Consider the following 14,582-nt stretch of genomic DNA (forward strand, 5'->3'; position numbering starts at 1 on the left):
ATAGAATATTCAGTTAGAGCTAGTTCGAGAAAATTGCTTCTTCTACAATTGTCTACAGTTACGAAAAAAGAATATAAAGGGATGAAAAACGACCGTAGAAATGTTTAAACTCTACATTCTCAGAACAAATTTGTATTCTCTATATTAGTAGTAGTTTCGCAAGCATTTTCGAACTGAATTTTTAATTGGAAATTTGCGAGCCTACTCTAGAAACAAATTACGGTCTAACAGTGTAACTTTATAAAGATTATATTCCTTCTTCAGTCAGAATTTTTAATATTATTCGTGTTCTGTATATGAATACTGTATTACACATATATAAATCAAGGCTCTCAAAAATGTCTGCAACTACTTCAACGAATGATCGAGTGATTCCAGTCGATCAGAATATATATATATATATCATACGGATCTTCAAACCTTTTCCAAGCAGAAGAACACTCTAAGCAATCGAAGTCTGTCGTTAAATCGTCCGAAACCTTCCAAGAAGAGACAGAGAGAGGGAGAATCGAGTGGTCACCGTCTCGAGTATGCCTAAAAAGCAAATTTCAACACGTAGACACCATCCGCTGCTATCAGTCAAAGTAGTCCTCGCTGTTTTGCACGATACCGTGTTTTTTTCTACAGTCTGGACAATACCACTTGCCCTTCGGTGGTACCATGATACCGACACACTCGAAATGAAACCATTCGATGCGACAGTCCTCGCCATCGCAGGCGATCATCTCCGAGACCTCGTCGTACGGGCACTGACAATAACAGTAGAGATTCACTGGCCGTTCCGGTATCGGCGGATTGTTCTCCGGCAGATGCGTTTGTATCTGTTGGCTGGCCTCGACCTCCGTGTCACTGGAATCGCTGCTACTTTCTGCTGGTTCCTCCGATTCTGTTGCGGAGGCCGTGGCGATTCTCAGGCTCTCTTGTTGGCTCTCCATCCGCCTGTACGCCACGGTCTTCCCGCCGAAGGACAATCTCGGTGGAAGCGGTTTCAGGCTCGGTACCGCCGCGAACGATGGTGTCTCCACCTTCCTCCACTTCATCGTCGGCTGCTTCTCCGCCTCCTCGTCGCTGGAGTCGCCGTAGAATCGTTTCGGTACCCGTTTCCGCTTCGACGAACGCTTGTTCTCCGTCTCGGAACCGCTACCGCTGACATTCTGACCAGGTCTCCCTATCGACTGGGACTCCACGATCGTGCTCATGGGGTGCATGTCGTTCACGATTATACTCGGCGACGACGACGCCATGTTCTGCTGCATCATCGCCGGGTTCTTTTGGTAAAACGCTTTCGGAATGTTTAATTTAATAGACTCCACAGCCGGCGCTGCGTTACGCTGCTTCGCCCTCTCCCCCTTTTTCCGTTTCTTCGTCTTGACTTTCCTCTTCTGCTGTGGCTGGTCCTCCGCGGTGCCCGGGGCAGGATCCGGAGATGGTATCGCGGTGTCCGCGTCCGTCAACCCGTTGTTCAACGGTGTTGCGGACTCCGTGGACGCCGGTGCAACCGCCGCCAGAAGCAGCAATTGATTCCGTTTCTCGGCGAGTAGCTTATTCGCGAGCTGCTGTGGATGCTCGTCGTAGAAATCCTCGTCCGTTTCCGTCTCGTCGGTCTCCAGGTCGGACTCCCTTAACACCAACTGCGGTAGACAAACAGGTTCGACCGGGAGCGCCGCTTCTCCGTTCTCCATCTCCGCGGATACTTTGTTCTCCACATCAACGTTCGCGGATTCCGACTCCTGTGCTGCTTCTTTCTCCTTTTTCCGTTCTTTCCGACTCGACTGTTTCTTTGGAGAACCGTCCGAGGTCGAACTATCCGAATCGGAACTACTACTGGAACTAGAAGAACTGCCGGACGAAGAGCTGCTACAACTGCAGTTCGTCCCGCAGGAACAACTGCTCGAGTCGCTGTCGCTGGAAGAGTCGCTCGACGATGTGCTGCCACTCTGTTTCTTCTTCTTTGGACTTTTCACTTTCTTACGGTTCGGATCGCTTTCGTTGACGCTTTGCAAACCATTGCTGCCGGATGGGCTCTTCTGTGGTTTGCTCGCGCAATCTTGGTCCCCGCTCACGTTTATTTCCTCTTTGTCCTCTACTTTAGACACTGGTTCTCCTTCTTTCTCCTTTTCTGTTTCTTTTTCCTTGTTCGACCATACCACGCAGTAATCGTGATCGGCCAATATTATACTCTTCAAGTACTCCACGTCAGTCTCCGGTTCCTGTTCTTTCACCGGGAGATCATTGCCCGGTTCCTTCATCTGCAAACTGGCTGTGTACGTTTTGAAGTTGTCCCAAATCCCGTCCATAATTTGTGCACTTTGTTCCTTTTCTTCTTCATTCTGCTCGACCTCTACTATACTGTCCGCGGCGGGCACAGGAGAAGCAGATTTTGGATTTATAGGAGAAGCTGCAGTTTCTTCTATTGGTTTAGCGGTTTCAGTCTCTTTAAAATCTTTTACTTCAACCTTCTCTTCCTCGGAATCTGTATCACTTTCAGAGGAAAGATTCAGAGGTGGTAGATCGTAGACATCGACGACCTTCTTCACGGGTTCCTTGGGTTCCTTCGTAGAGTCAGATGTGGTAGCAACGTTATCAGCCGTAACAATTTTCTCCTTCTCCGATTTTTCTTCGTCAGTTGCCAATTGTTGATTCAGCGAATCTGTCAAGTTTGTGTTAACCGGTGGTTCTTTATGAGCATTTTCATGCTTGGTCAATAATTTTCGTGAAATAAAGCGCTCAGAGCACTCGTTGCAAGTGTACGGCTGGTCTCCAGAATGTAACCTTTTGTGTACTTTTAAAGCAACGGCTCTGGAAAAACTAGATCCACATTCTTCGCAACCAAAAGCAGTGGGTGGTATGCAGAAGTGATAAATATGTGGCCACTTCTTCTGTAAACATTTTTTACACAACACACTCTCCGTTCCATGTTTCCAGAATAAATGTTTCGTAATGTCTGGTTTGTTTCTGTACGCGATGCCACATCTATAACATAAATGATGTAGCTTATGCTTCCAAACGTGGTTTGAAAGACGTTGTTGATTCCCAGTAGATTCCAAACAGACATCGCACGCATGATGCTTTTTCCTTAGATGCACCATAAGTCTAAATGCGGATGGTAGGCTTCCCATAGGACAGAGACAACATCTATACTTGACATTGATATTTGGAGAATACGTACCAGGACATAAATGACAAAGTAATTCACTATAACTGTAGAAAGTAGATTTGCACATTATACAAATTAAGATTGTCTTTTGATGCATTTTTCGGTTATGTAAATAGAGTTCCTTGTGTACAGCAGAATGAAATCTACAATGAAAGCACTCGTATGTCCGTACATCTGGAACATTATAGGTACCAGTGGTGCTACTATAAGAATCTAGATTAAAGAAGTGAAAGTCCAATTCGTCGAGGGATCTTTTCACTCTAGCAATAAATTGTTCTGGTTGGATTATTATAGCAGGATGCTGAGGATGAAATTTATGTTCTGCGAGCATGTGTAACCCTAATTGTTTACCATTCACTGCTATATGGCGTGCATGATTGCAATATACGCAAATGGGACTAGCTGCTTCTATGCACTGTTTCAATAGATTTTCTATCTCTATACTGTCCAATATCCCGTCAACATTGAGGTCGATAAAAGTAATGTCTTCTCCAGCCAGCACAATTCCATCGCTTGGCTGTACTTGAGTTTGTACAACATCGTTCTCCTCGTTATGATTTATATTATTAACTTCTTCGTCAACCTCATGTTTTTCAGTTGTATCTAGTTCAGCTGTTGTTTCATCAGTAACTTCATTGATTTGTCTTCCATTTTCTTCGATGTCCATATTTGAATTACTTTTAACTTCTGACATGTTTACTTCATCAGTTTCTTCTGCTTCCTCGATCTCGTCAGGATTACCGTCTACCACTGCTAATTTGAAGCTATCAGAATCACTGTCACCATCATTCGCCTGATCACTGTTATTATTGTCCCTTTCTGTTTCAAGTGTGTTAGATGTTTTGTCTTCTGGCAATGGACTCTCAGCATTATTATTTTCTTCCGACTCTTTGCTAGTATCGTGGTTTTCTACATTGTCATTATTACTTGTAACAGAAAACTGAGAGTTCCTGTTGGTACATATTTTTATAACTAAACTTCTATCGGAAGAAGGAACAGCATTGAATGAGACTGAAGATTGAGATTCATTAGGTACATTTAGGTTTTCTTTAGTTTCATTTTGACTACTGTCTTCTTTAGTTTGTGGATCCGATGTATGTAATTCATGTTGAGGACTAAACAACGATCGGTTGACAGGACTGTGAATAGAACTCTCAGGTGTATGCGAATCAGAATCAGTTTTTGTTTCTATTGCAGCCTCGATTGTTTTATCTTCGGTTACAGATTTTTCTATTTCTTGGTGCTCAGTATCAACTTCATTTGTTCTACTACTACTTTCAATTGTTGAATTTGAAATTTCTGTATCGTGTTTGTCCGTTTCGTCAGAATCTGATTCTACCTTATCGGATATGTCTAATGTATCGTTTAAGCTTGTATCTTCTTTTGTAGGAGATAATCTTGAATCTTGTACACTATCTGTACAACGTGATACTTCCATAATAGTTTCTATTACGCTATCATATGGCTTATTATGGCTGGTTACATTGGTCGATGGGATTGGGGTTGTTTCAAAATCGGTTTGCGGAACCTCTTCTTCACTCGTTTCTTCTTTTTCTTCGTAAGAATCTTCGACACATTTTGAGACTTCCATGATTGTCTCCGAAACTGTATCTTTAATTGCATTGTGAACTTCATTCTGCGAACTTTCACCACTGTTCGTAATATCACTAAAAGGTGGACTTTCATTTAATTGAGACCCAGATTTATTGTTCGTCTTTCTTATGTATGTATGTAGTTTTTGATGAATAACCACACCATCTTCTATATGCTTAGACCTATTATTTTTTATTGACTTCCTCGAAACAAATTTATTTCCAGTACTCGTAGTCCTGTCAAGTATATGCGTCGGTATTACACCTGTTTGTGTAAGGGGTGACGCAGCAGAATTTACTTCTTTACTTGTATCAGCAGCTAAACTACTACACGTACTTGCGTGCGAACCTGTCTGTCTGCACAAAGTACATATAGACGCGGTAACATCTTGTTTCGATGCCGGTGAACAAAAGTGATTGTAAAAATTATCTGTCTCTGAGAAAACCTTTTCACAAGTACAACAAACTAAATAACATGATCCCTTAAAAGCACCATAAAAATCTTCAACTGATGTAAACGCCATTTCTGGAACACTATGATTTTTTATTAAGTGGTACGACAGCCTTTCTGCCTGGCCAAACATTCCAAGACAAAATAAACATATATGACGTTTATGTATGTCTCTCATGTGTAAAAATAAATTCCAATTTTCAAAGTAAGTGCCGCACGCCGCACATAAATAAACTTTTCTTGTAATTTTAAAGTTGGGAGAATGCGACACTGCAGATGATTCTGATGTGCTGGGCATTGGTGTCATCGTGGAATTGCAAGTGCACAAATTTTGTTTTAATACAGAGCACAAATTTGACGACGAGTGACACTTTAAACATTTATTCTTTAACGAAGGTTGAAGGCCTAAATATTGTGCATATTCTGTTATTTTTCCTCGCTTGATTTCTGCCTTTTTCTCTTTGCTATTCTTTGACAATGCATTAGAACGAGGCGACTGAGGCTCCTGCACTATACTTTTTGATGTATTCGTTTGAGTTTCTTGAGCTTGTGCCAGAATACGCTTCTTGAAACCTTTAAACACAATTTTTGATCCTGTACTGTTATTTTTCCCTGGTGATTCTTTGGATGCGATTGAATTATATCGTAATAATTGTTTTTTTTCTTCTTCTATTACGTTACTGTACGCGCTATCAATTGAAGACTTCAATGAATTTCCAAGAGAAGTATCCTTAAGTTGCTGCTCTCCCAAAAGATTCCACATATCCACAACTTTACTTTCACCATCTTCATCTTCCATAATAGCACTGCTTCGTTACAGCGGTATTTTCTGTAATATATAATATAATTATTAGTACAAGACTATTAAAAAGAAAAGTGTATTTATTAGATTACTAATCAGATGTGGCATTAAGTTAATCTTCATTACAGTCAATATTAAATAATAGAAAACATTTTATGATGTTTACATAGTTTGAGACCTACTGTTATGTATCTACTGTTAGAATTATATTTAATAAAATTATGGTATTAATAAAGCAATTTCTTATAGATTTAGAAATTCATACTGTTAACTGAAACTGAATCAAGAAGAATATAAAACGATTATATCTGATGTATAGACTACAGATTTTATGCGTTTATAGCAAGACTAAACACATGAAATTTAAAATTATAGAACAATTAGAAAAATTTAAAGACGTCAATATATTATTTTTCATCTTCTAACATTATTAAGAGAAGAAATAATATTCTATTTGGTTTCTATTTCTTGCAATCGATACAGGCAATATTTACTTTGCATAAAGATCTGCAGTCTACTGATGTATGTATAAAGCCACCTGTTGTGTTACACTCAATGTGTATATTTAGTTATTCCCTTATAACAGAGATAACAAGGAAACGTTTTCAATTACTAGTTGTGTAAGACTCAAGCTATTGTACCATAATTTTTAGGATACAAATACTTTACTTTGCCACTAAATGTAACTTCAAGCTTACATCTAACATTCCTCTTTATGTCAATATTAACATATAGAAGATAGAACATTCATTATGTTTAATATATACTCTATAACATAACAAGCATTTAATATAATACCTCTGATAAGGGTATTACAAAACTGAGCACATGGTACGACATGCAAGAAGCCCTTCGCTGTGACCATCACTCCACAATGATTCAGCCCCAGAGTTCCCACCAAAACAGATTACTATGATGAAACTAATGTCAAAATAAGACGAACGAGAGTACACATCAGACCCGGACACTACGGTAACGAGTTTTAGCAAAAGTATATTGCTATAAGCTTTTGTTGGACACAAGGATGATTCCAGTGTAACGAGGGTTGCGTACCTTCCGGTAAACTCCGGCTCGAACGAATTGCTTGAAATTACGTATAACCGTACGCGATTCGTAAAAGATAAACGATACAATCGGACACTCTTGAAACGGTACAAAGTAGAGCACCTTGAGTGGTTCGTCGCGATCCGCGCCGAAAAGGTTAGTAAAATGGCGTCATATCAATGAGTACGGCTCCGTCCGTGCTTCCAACACATCCCCAGTGATGCCACCTTTCATCATGTTCCACCATAACCTTCTGTGGAAGAGGTTAGACGAGAGCCATTGACAGAAATAAAGTTTGCAATATTCTCGATTTTTGGTAATCGGTAGAATGTTTTCGATTGATCTTGTAGAATGTTTGGCTTGAGCGCGAGCGCGCTGTTGTCTGCCCCACAGCTGTCGTGCAAAAACTCGAAACACGAAGCGACGGCATCTCTCGTGGACGCACTCATGTACGCCCAATGTAGTGCCTGTGATCTGTGATGCCCCCCCTCTAAATTTTTAACCTGACCCTATCAGCCGGAGCGACGAACTTTGGATGATATGTACAAATTTTTATTTCTTTCTTCGTAATTGTTTCGAAAATGTATGAGTAACATTGCTTGCAGTTGCATATAAGTCTCTTTGGAACATGCTATTTATAAAAATTATATAATGAATTTATTTTATTATGGCATACAATTCTCCTATCTTTATATCCAATTGCATTATCCCAGTCAATCAAACTTGCACAGCTAGATTTTGTCCAATAGCTGTTTATAACCTATTGTAACTTGTAACCGGAATGGCTACAGATATTTGATACAGGATCTGTTATATTCCATTAGATTGGCATATTGGTGGCAAATATATAACAAAACCTGCTAGTAGAGCTGATTCGGTGACAGAAACCATGCTGATTCTGTTGATATAATCTGACAGCAAATTGACGACAGATACTGCTAACATAACCTGTTGTCAGATTGAATGAGGGTTTTAAATAATTATTGTTGATTTTAGGGAAATAAATAATTTTTGTAGTGCTTTTATTTTATTATTAATAAATATATATATTTATTGTTTTATCATTTTCTTAAAGTCCTCTTAAGTAAGTCAAAGGTATAAAATAAGAAAATAAATATTATATCTAAAAACAGTCTTAATTTGGCTCGCTACAAAGACATTGCAGTGAGGAATTTTATATTTTTAAAATAGCTATCCATTCTTTTCTCTATATTATTTAATTTATCACCCATTAAATCTCTCATATCATTGGACTTGGATCTTTTTAAAGTTTGTTTTTCTGTCTCCGTTTCATTCTGTTTCCTCTTACGTCACACGAAACAGACCTCAGATTGTTCTCGCGTCTGTTTCCCTTTTGAATAATAGGGATTTTCGAGTTTTTTTTTTGCTTGGTCTTGTTCCATTGTTTTCTGCTTTTCTTTTGTTCGGTTAATTTGTTCCGATATTTCTTCTTCTGAATCAGATTTGAACAACTTCTTAAATTTTTGAACCAGTGAATTTCTCACGTTGAAACTTCGATTTTTGGCATTTTATTGTAGAAATCTACAGGATTATATGTAAAAAAAGTCCAAAATTTATGGTCCCGTAAGGGAAAGTTTAACCATTTCCTGAAATAAACTATACAATAAAATATTTGCATTGGTTAATTTCCCCCGTTTCTTATATTGACTAGCGCTGGCCTATAACAATTCGTTGAATTTGAAACGAAAGTATCTACCTATATATATTGTACAATGCACAGAGCTGTTCAGCGTCTGCCCGTACGGGCAGCAATTTCCTTACCCTGGGCATATACAGAACAGCGGGCACGAAGCCACGCCCCTGATACACATTGTCACAGCTATGGATGTGCTACCTCCACTCCGCTAAGTCACTTGCCCGTAGCTATGCCCGCGGGCATCGGCGGGCGCCCTTGACCGCTAATAGGCATGTTGACCAGCTGACCAGCTCTGCGCTCTGCTGCGCATGTTTCTTATGCTGCGCTGTGGAATGAATGTTCACCAACCGTGGTGCACGATGTAACAAAGAGCTTCCTTTCGTAAACCGTGACAACGCAATTTTTCCTTCCGAACACGAATCCGTCTAGCGGCCGATCAGAACAACAAGACGTAACTGTCACAACCTGGGACGACCCCTTGGACCACCTTTTCTTTTTATGCCGTGAATGGTACCTGTGTATATTTATATTGGCTGAGATCTTCCCCATGCGCGACGATTTTGGCATAAGTAAAGTAAATGTTTGGCTAAAATGGAGTACCCAGGTCATCCCGCATAAAGTAAAAATACATCCCGCATAAAGACTAAAGTAAAAGTGAACAAGTAATAAAATAAAATATTTACACAGAATGAGATACGGCGACGATTCCCCTTTGCCCTCTAACACTTTAGCTTCACGGTACTGCGACTTCTCAACAGACTATAGCACTTTGCCCGCAACCGTCATCTTGGAACAGAGCTTGTTATCTGTAGCCGAGTCTAGAAGTATATATGGTCTAAGGTGTGAACACACTTAGCACTCTCTGTTGCTCTCCAATATCACAGTATCACAGTATAAACAATTTTGAATGCTTCTGAAACCGTTACTAGCTACTACCAGCGCTACAAGTTTTATCTTTTATTTGAAAAAATAGTTCTAATATTCGTTCAGTATTGTTATTATTTTCTTTTATATAAACGGACTTACAGTAAGTAATCATTTTATAAATTGATCTTTCCAATTTTCCATACAATAAATGAAAAAGCCAAATTATCGCGTGCTAGTTTTAATTTGCAATAAAATATCATATAATTTTTTAATTTATTTTATAAATGGTATGAAAATTGTAAGAATAATAACTAATTATTTCAAAGGAAATATTGAACAGGAAAGACTCCTTTTCAAAAGAAAACTTTTATTATATTAATAAACGAAATATGTAATCCTGTTACAGAACAACTTTCATTTGTATACTTTCTATTTGTTCTATTAAAGTCGAAACTTTTATTTTTAAGAATATTTCTTTATCCGTTCTCATCGCAACTTATAATATGAGAATTCTTTTTAAAAAAGTTCCACATGTAATAAATTCCAATTATATGAGAAACTACTATATACAAAATTCCTGATTATATGTATATGTAGTTTATTTCTAATGTATACTTTGTATATTTACAGATGAGTGAAGACACAGTTCGAGTTGCTGTACGTATCCGTCCTTTAATAAGAAGTGAAGTGGACAAAGGGTGTCAGAAATGTTTAGAAGTTGTTCCAGGTGAACAACAAATAATTGTACATAATACAGACAAAGCTTTCACGTTTAATTATGTTTTTCCTCCTGATGTTAACCAAAAGGACTTTTACGAGACAGCTGTCAAAGGGATGGTGGAAAACATTTTTAAGGGTAAGATTGCATGAGTACCTCCAGATTTATCTGTCTAAATTAATTACATGTTATATTATGTTATAGGATATAATGTAACTATATTAGCTTATGGCCAAACAGGAAGTGGTAAAACTCATTCAATGGGTACAAATTATATAGAAACAGAAGAGACGGGTGTAATACCAAGAGCAGTGCATGATATATTTCAAATAATTGAATTAAAAGAGGATTGGAATTTTAATGTTTCAGTATCATTTATGGAACTTTACCAAGAACAATTGTATGATCTTTTGGCTGATAAACAACGTAACCAATCTATCGTTGATATTAGAGACGATGGTAAAAATATCAAAGTTGCTGGGGTGGTTGAAAAAGAGGTCACAAATGCATCAGAAGCACTACAATGCTTAACCCAAGGGTCTCTAGGTCGTGTAACTGGTGCTACAGCTATGAATGCCCAAAGCAGCCGTAGCCATGCCATATTTACAATATGTATACACCAACAAAAGCAGGGTGATCCTAATACAGCAACAACAGCTAAGTTTCATTTAGTAGATTTAGCTGGATCTGAGCGAAGCAAAAAAACACAAGCAACTGGAGAAAGATTCAAAGAAGGTATTAACATAAATAAGGGTTTGTTGGCATTGGGAAATGTTATATCTCAATTAGGAGAAGGAGGCTCTACGTCTTATGTTGGATATCGGGACAGTAAACTCACAAGACTGCTGCAAGATTCTCTTGGAGGTAATTCCATGACACTGATGATAGCGTGTGTGAGTCCAGCAGATTATAATTTGGACGAAACTCTTAGTACATTGAGATACGCTGATAGGGCACGTAAAATAAAGAATAAACCCGTGGTCAATCAAGATCCAAAACTTGTAGAAATAAATAGACTAAACAAAATGGTACAAGAATTGAAGCTTGCTTTAGTCGATCAAGAAATTAGAATCTCCTGTCCATTGGAGCATCAAGAACTGAATGAAAAGAATCAGTCCTTGCAGAAAAAGATCAGAGACCTAACTGAAAAACTAAATGATAATTTAATTGAAATTGTAATTATGCATGAGAGGGCAGAACTAGCTGAACAAAGTAGGGAAAAAATTCAGGCTGATATGATGAAGATACTAGAAGAATGTAGAGATATATTAAATGAATTTGATAAAAATCCTGACTCACATGCTGAACATCGTGCAAAAGTAGAAGCCTTGTATTTAAAAATTGTTGGTAAGTGATGTGACTTCATTCTATACAATGAAATATAATTAATAAAAAGTTTGTTCTTCTATTAAATAGATATGGATATAGATCACAAGAAAAAATCAGAAGAGCTTATAAATTGTGGAATGAGATCTGATTCTGATACATTTAAGAAAGATGACGAAGAAGAAACGGCCATGCCTCAAATAAATTCTTTACATCACGATAGCATTGATATAGATGAACAACAAGAGGAACATACTTTACTTCAAGTAAAAAGGAATGACCAAGTACAAGGCATTAATAAAGAGCTTGCCATCAAGGAGGGTCTCATATGTTATCTTGTACAAAATAGTTCTAAATTAATTGATTATTCAAAAGAAATAGAAGAAATGGAGCAGGAAATAAAAACACTTCAAACAGAAAAAGAAGAACTTGTGCAAGCACTACAAAATGTTCAGACAAATAATGTTTCTTCGAAGTAAGACAGTCGATCCTTTTAGGATTACTGTGATATTCGATCACTTTATTAATTTATCTTTAATATTTGCAGATTGGCGGAATCCCGCCGTAAAAAAGTTCAAGAATTAGAGAAAAAAATATCAGAATTACAACGGAAGATCACAGAGCGAGATAGAATAGTTCAAACGAAGAATAAGCAGGATCAACAAATAAAACAATTGTCGAAAGAAATGACATCATTAAAACAGGCTAGAGTAAAATTAATTAGACAAATGAGGAACGAATCCGACAGATTCTCAAAATGGAAGGAATCTAAGGAAAGAGAACTGAATAGATTGAAGGATCAAAATAGGAAACAAGATAATGAAGTAACACGTCTGAAAATGTGGCATAGTAAACAAGAGAATGTATTCAAAAGAAAAATGGAAGAATCTTTTGCAGTTAATAAAAGATTAAAGGTGTGCATCTAAGTAAAAGTTTCACGTACTACTTTGATTTAATTTATCTTTTTTTCTCAGGACGCTCTCGATTTACAAAAGAAAGTAATAGCCATGAAAAAAGCAAAACTGAATAATAATAAGGATAAAATTAAAAACTGGCTGAATCAAGAAATACAAGTGTTAGTCAGCACTGTGGATGCAGAGTTCTCGCTAGAAAAATTAATGAAAGATAGAGCCTCGCTGGCAGCTATGTTGAAGAAATTGCAAGATAGTAATGAACCAAATGATGAACAGATAACTGAGTTTTCTGAATTTTTAGAGTTACGCAATACACAAATTACTGATCTTCAGCAAAAAATAGTTGAATCAGATCAAGGTAAGTACTTCTATATTAAGTGTCAATTTAAATTCAATAATTTCATTCAAAATAAATTGTGTAGAAAGTAAAAAAGATACAAGATGGCAAGCACTCCAAACGATGGAGGAAGCAAAAACTGCGCTTAAAATATTATTTAAACGAACAGCAGAGGATAGACGAAAACAGTGTATAAAAGAGTTCAACTACAATGATCTTCTGGTTTGTCTTTGATGTAGTACAGTCTTACTTTAATAGCATAAATTTATTATTATTTTTATACTATTGTAGGAAAAATATGAATTACTACAAGCACAATTAGAGGAATGTAAAGCAAAAGAAAAAGAAAGACGTGTTTCGAAACAACTTACATTACATAAAAGTACAAATCAAATTACGGACGTAGAAGAAGAAGAGACTATGAAATTGAAACAAGAGTTAGAATATTATAAAGAAAAGTTCCAACACCTAGAACAAACGGTTAATATACTCCGTATACTGTCGTTTTATGATATATGGAATGTAGTTTTTATGGACTTCATTCTTTTCTATACTACAGGTATTAATGGAAGTAAAGAATAAAAACGAAGTATCAAAACCAAGAAGTAAAAGGGAGACGAGAGTTGTCCAATTAATTGATGAAAATACGTTTCCTGAATCGGACGATATTTTCGATGATGATGACGATGATGTCGAGAGAGATCCAGATTGGACGCGAACCCCACTTTATAATCGAATAAAAAAACTTTGGGTATTTAAATCAAGTTATCATGCGCCACAAAGTATAGCATTTCCTTTGTATATTCATACTATGTTAACAATTGTATCAAGTCTGCTTGATCTGCATTAGTGGGATTATTGTCGGTGATTAACTAATAACAAGTAGACTTTTTTCTAGTCTGTCAATGACAAGATAATAAAATCGTGATAAACAGTAAGAAACTATGAAACAAAACCAAGCTTTCAATAGATGAAACTATCTAGTAATTATCGTACTGATTTTTAATATAATCCGGTCACCAATTCCATGCAGTGTGACTTTAGAAAGGAAATGCTGAAAGTTTTTTCCTCATGAGAGATATTACTTTAATCCCTGACTTACGTTTAGAATACAACAAAGACTAATTCATCTTCACGATCTGCCCTAAAACGATCATCGGATGGAGAACTAAAATGTGATTGTAAAACAAAGTGTGCCACTCGTCTTTGCTCGTGTCGAAAAAATAAACTGACTTGTAAAAACTGTGACTGCGATCCGGTAATTTGTCAAAACCAAGATCTAAAGAATGTAAGTTTTCTTATTTATTAATTATTTTATATTTGCTCCCTATTACATAAGAGTGTTTTTTTTTAGATTCGTCAAACATTATTTGATTATACAGAAACACAGGATGAGGTAGAACCAACAAAGAAACAAAGGTATCATTCAGAAATATTTTTATTATCGCTTTTTTTATATACTAATGACTGCTTGTTTTTAGGCTGGAGAAGCAGGAGCAAAAGTAGGATAAGAACATTATAATATAATTTAATTTATATTAGATATTTTTATCTTTCACTATACTGAACATAACTTAAAATATACAACACTAGTTACATGGGAACATAACGAAGTGTCACACATAATTATTAGAATATAATAATTTTTTTATGGAAATATTGAATATTTCTTTTCTATTACTAAAACTCTGTATATTATAATGTTAATTATACAAGG

General features: G+C 36.8%; 2 protein-coding genes across 4 annotated transcripts; one reads left to right on the forward strand and one right to left on the reverse strand.

Annotated features, from left to right (window-relative positions):
- Positions 1–22: 22 nt before the first annotated feature.
- Mesr4 (misexpression suppressor of ras 4) lies at positions 23–7,404 on the reverse strand. Of its 3 annotated transcripts, none has more exons than XM_076790204.1 (2): positions 7,170–7,404; positions 23–6,029 (listed from the first exon to the last, which is right to left on the reverse strand). In XM_076790204.1, the coding sequence occupies exon 2, from the start codon at positions 5,997–5,999 to the stop codon at positions 576–578; it is 5,424 nt and encodes a 1,807-aa protein (XP_076646319.1). In that variant the 5' UTR covers positions 6,000–6,029; positions 7,170–7,404; the 3' UTR covers positions 23–575. The 3 variants fall into 3 exon arrangements, with proteins under 3 accessions (XP_076646319.1, XP_076646320.1, XP_076646321.1); XM_076790205.1 differs by having other exon boundaries at positions 7,056–7,404; XM_076790206.1 differs by lacking the exon at positions 7,170–7,404 and adding an exon at positions 6,801–7,035.
- Positions 7,405–9,611: 2,207 nt separating this feature from the next.
- On the forward strand, positions 9,612–14,577 carry LOC143355577 (chromosome-associated kinesin KIF4B-like). The gene is made up of 12 exons (XM_076790506.1): positions 9,612–9,730; positions 10,201–10,426; positions 10,493–11,635; positions 11,705–12,089; positions 12,162–12,528; positions 12,589–12,886; positions 12,951–13,087; positions 13,157–13,345; positions 13,425–13,616; positions 13,974–14,153; positions 14,220–14,284; positions 14,347–14,577. Exons 2-12 carry the CDS (start codon positions 10,201–10,203, stop codon positions 14,369–14,371), a joined length of 3,207 nt encoding a protein of 1,068 aa, XP_076646621.1. The 5' UTR covers positions 9,612–9,730; the 3' UTR covers positions 14,372–14,577.
- The last annotated feature ends 5 nt before the right edge of the window (positions 14,578–14,582 follow it).

The sequence above is a fragment of the Halictus rubicundus genome, chromosome 7 (assembly GCF_050948215.1).
Source record: "Halictus rubicundus isolate RS-2024b chromosome 7, iyHalRubi1_principal, whole genome shotgun sequence".
Lineage (NCBI taxonomy): Eukaryota > Metazoa > Arthropoda > Insecta > Hymenoptera > Halictidae > Halictus > Halictus rubicundus.

Bases quoted from the DNA above. Each gene is read 5' to 3' on its own strand.
- LOC143355577 (XM_076790506.1), top strand. From the start codon at position 10,201: ATGAGTGAAGACACAGTTCGAGTTGCTGTACGTATCCGTCCTTTAATA. The intron at 12,529-12,588 runs GTGTGCATCTAA...TTTTTTTCTCAG, and splicing joins CAGTTAATAAAAGATTAAAG to GACGCTCTCGATTTACAAAA. The intron at 12,887-12,950 runs GTAAGTACTTCT...TAAATTGTGTAG, and splicing joins AATAGTTGAATCAGATCAAG to AAAGTAAAAAAGATACAAGA.
- Mesr4 (XM_076790204.1), bottom strand. From the start codon at position 5,999: ATGGAAGATGAAGATGGTGAAAGTAAAGTTGTGGATATGTGGAATCTT.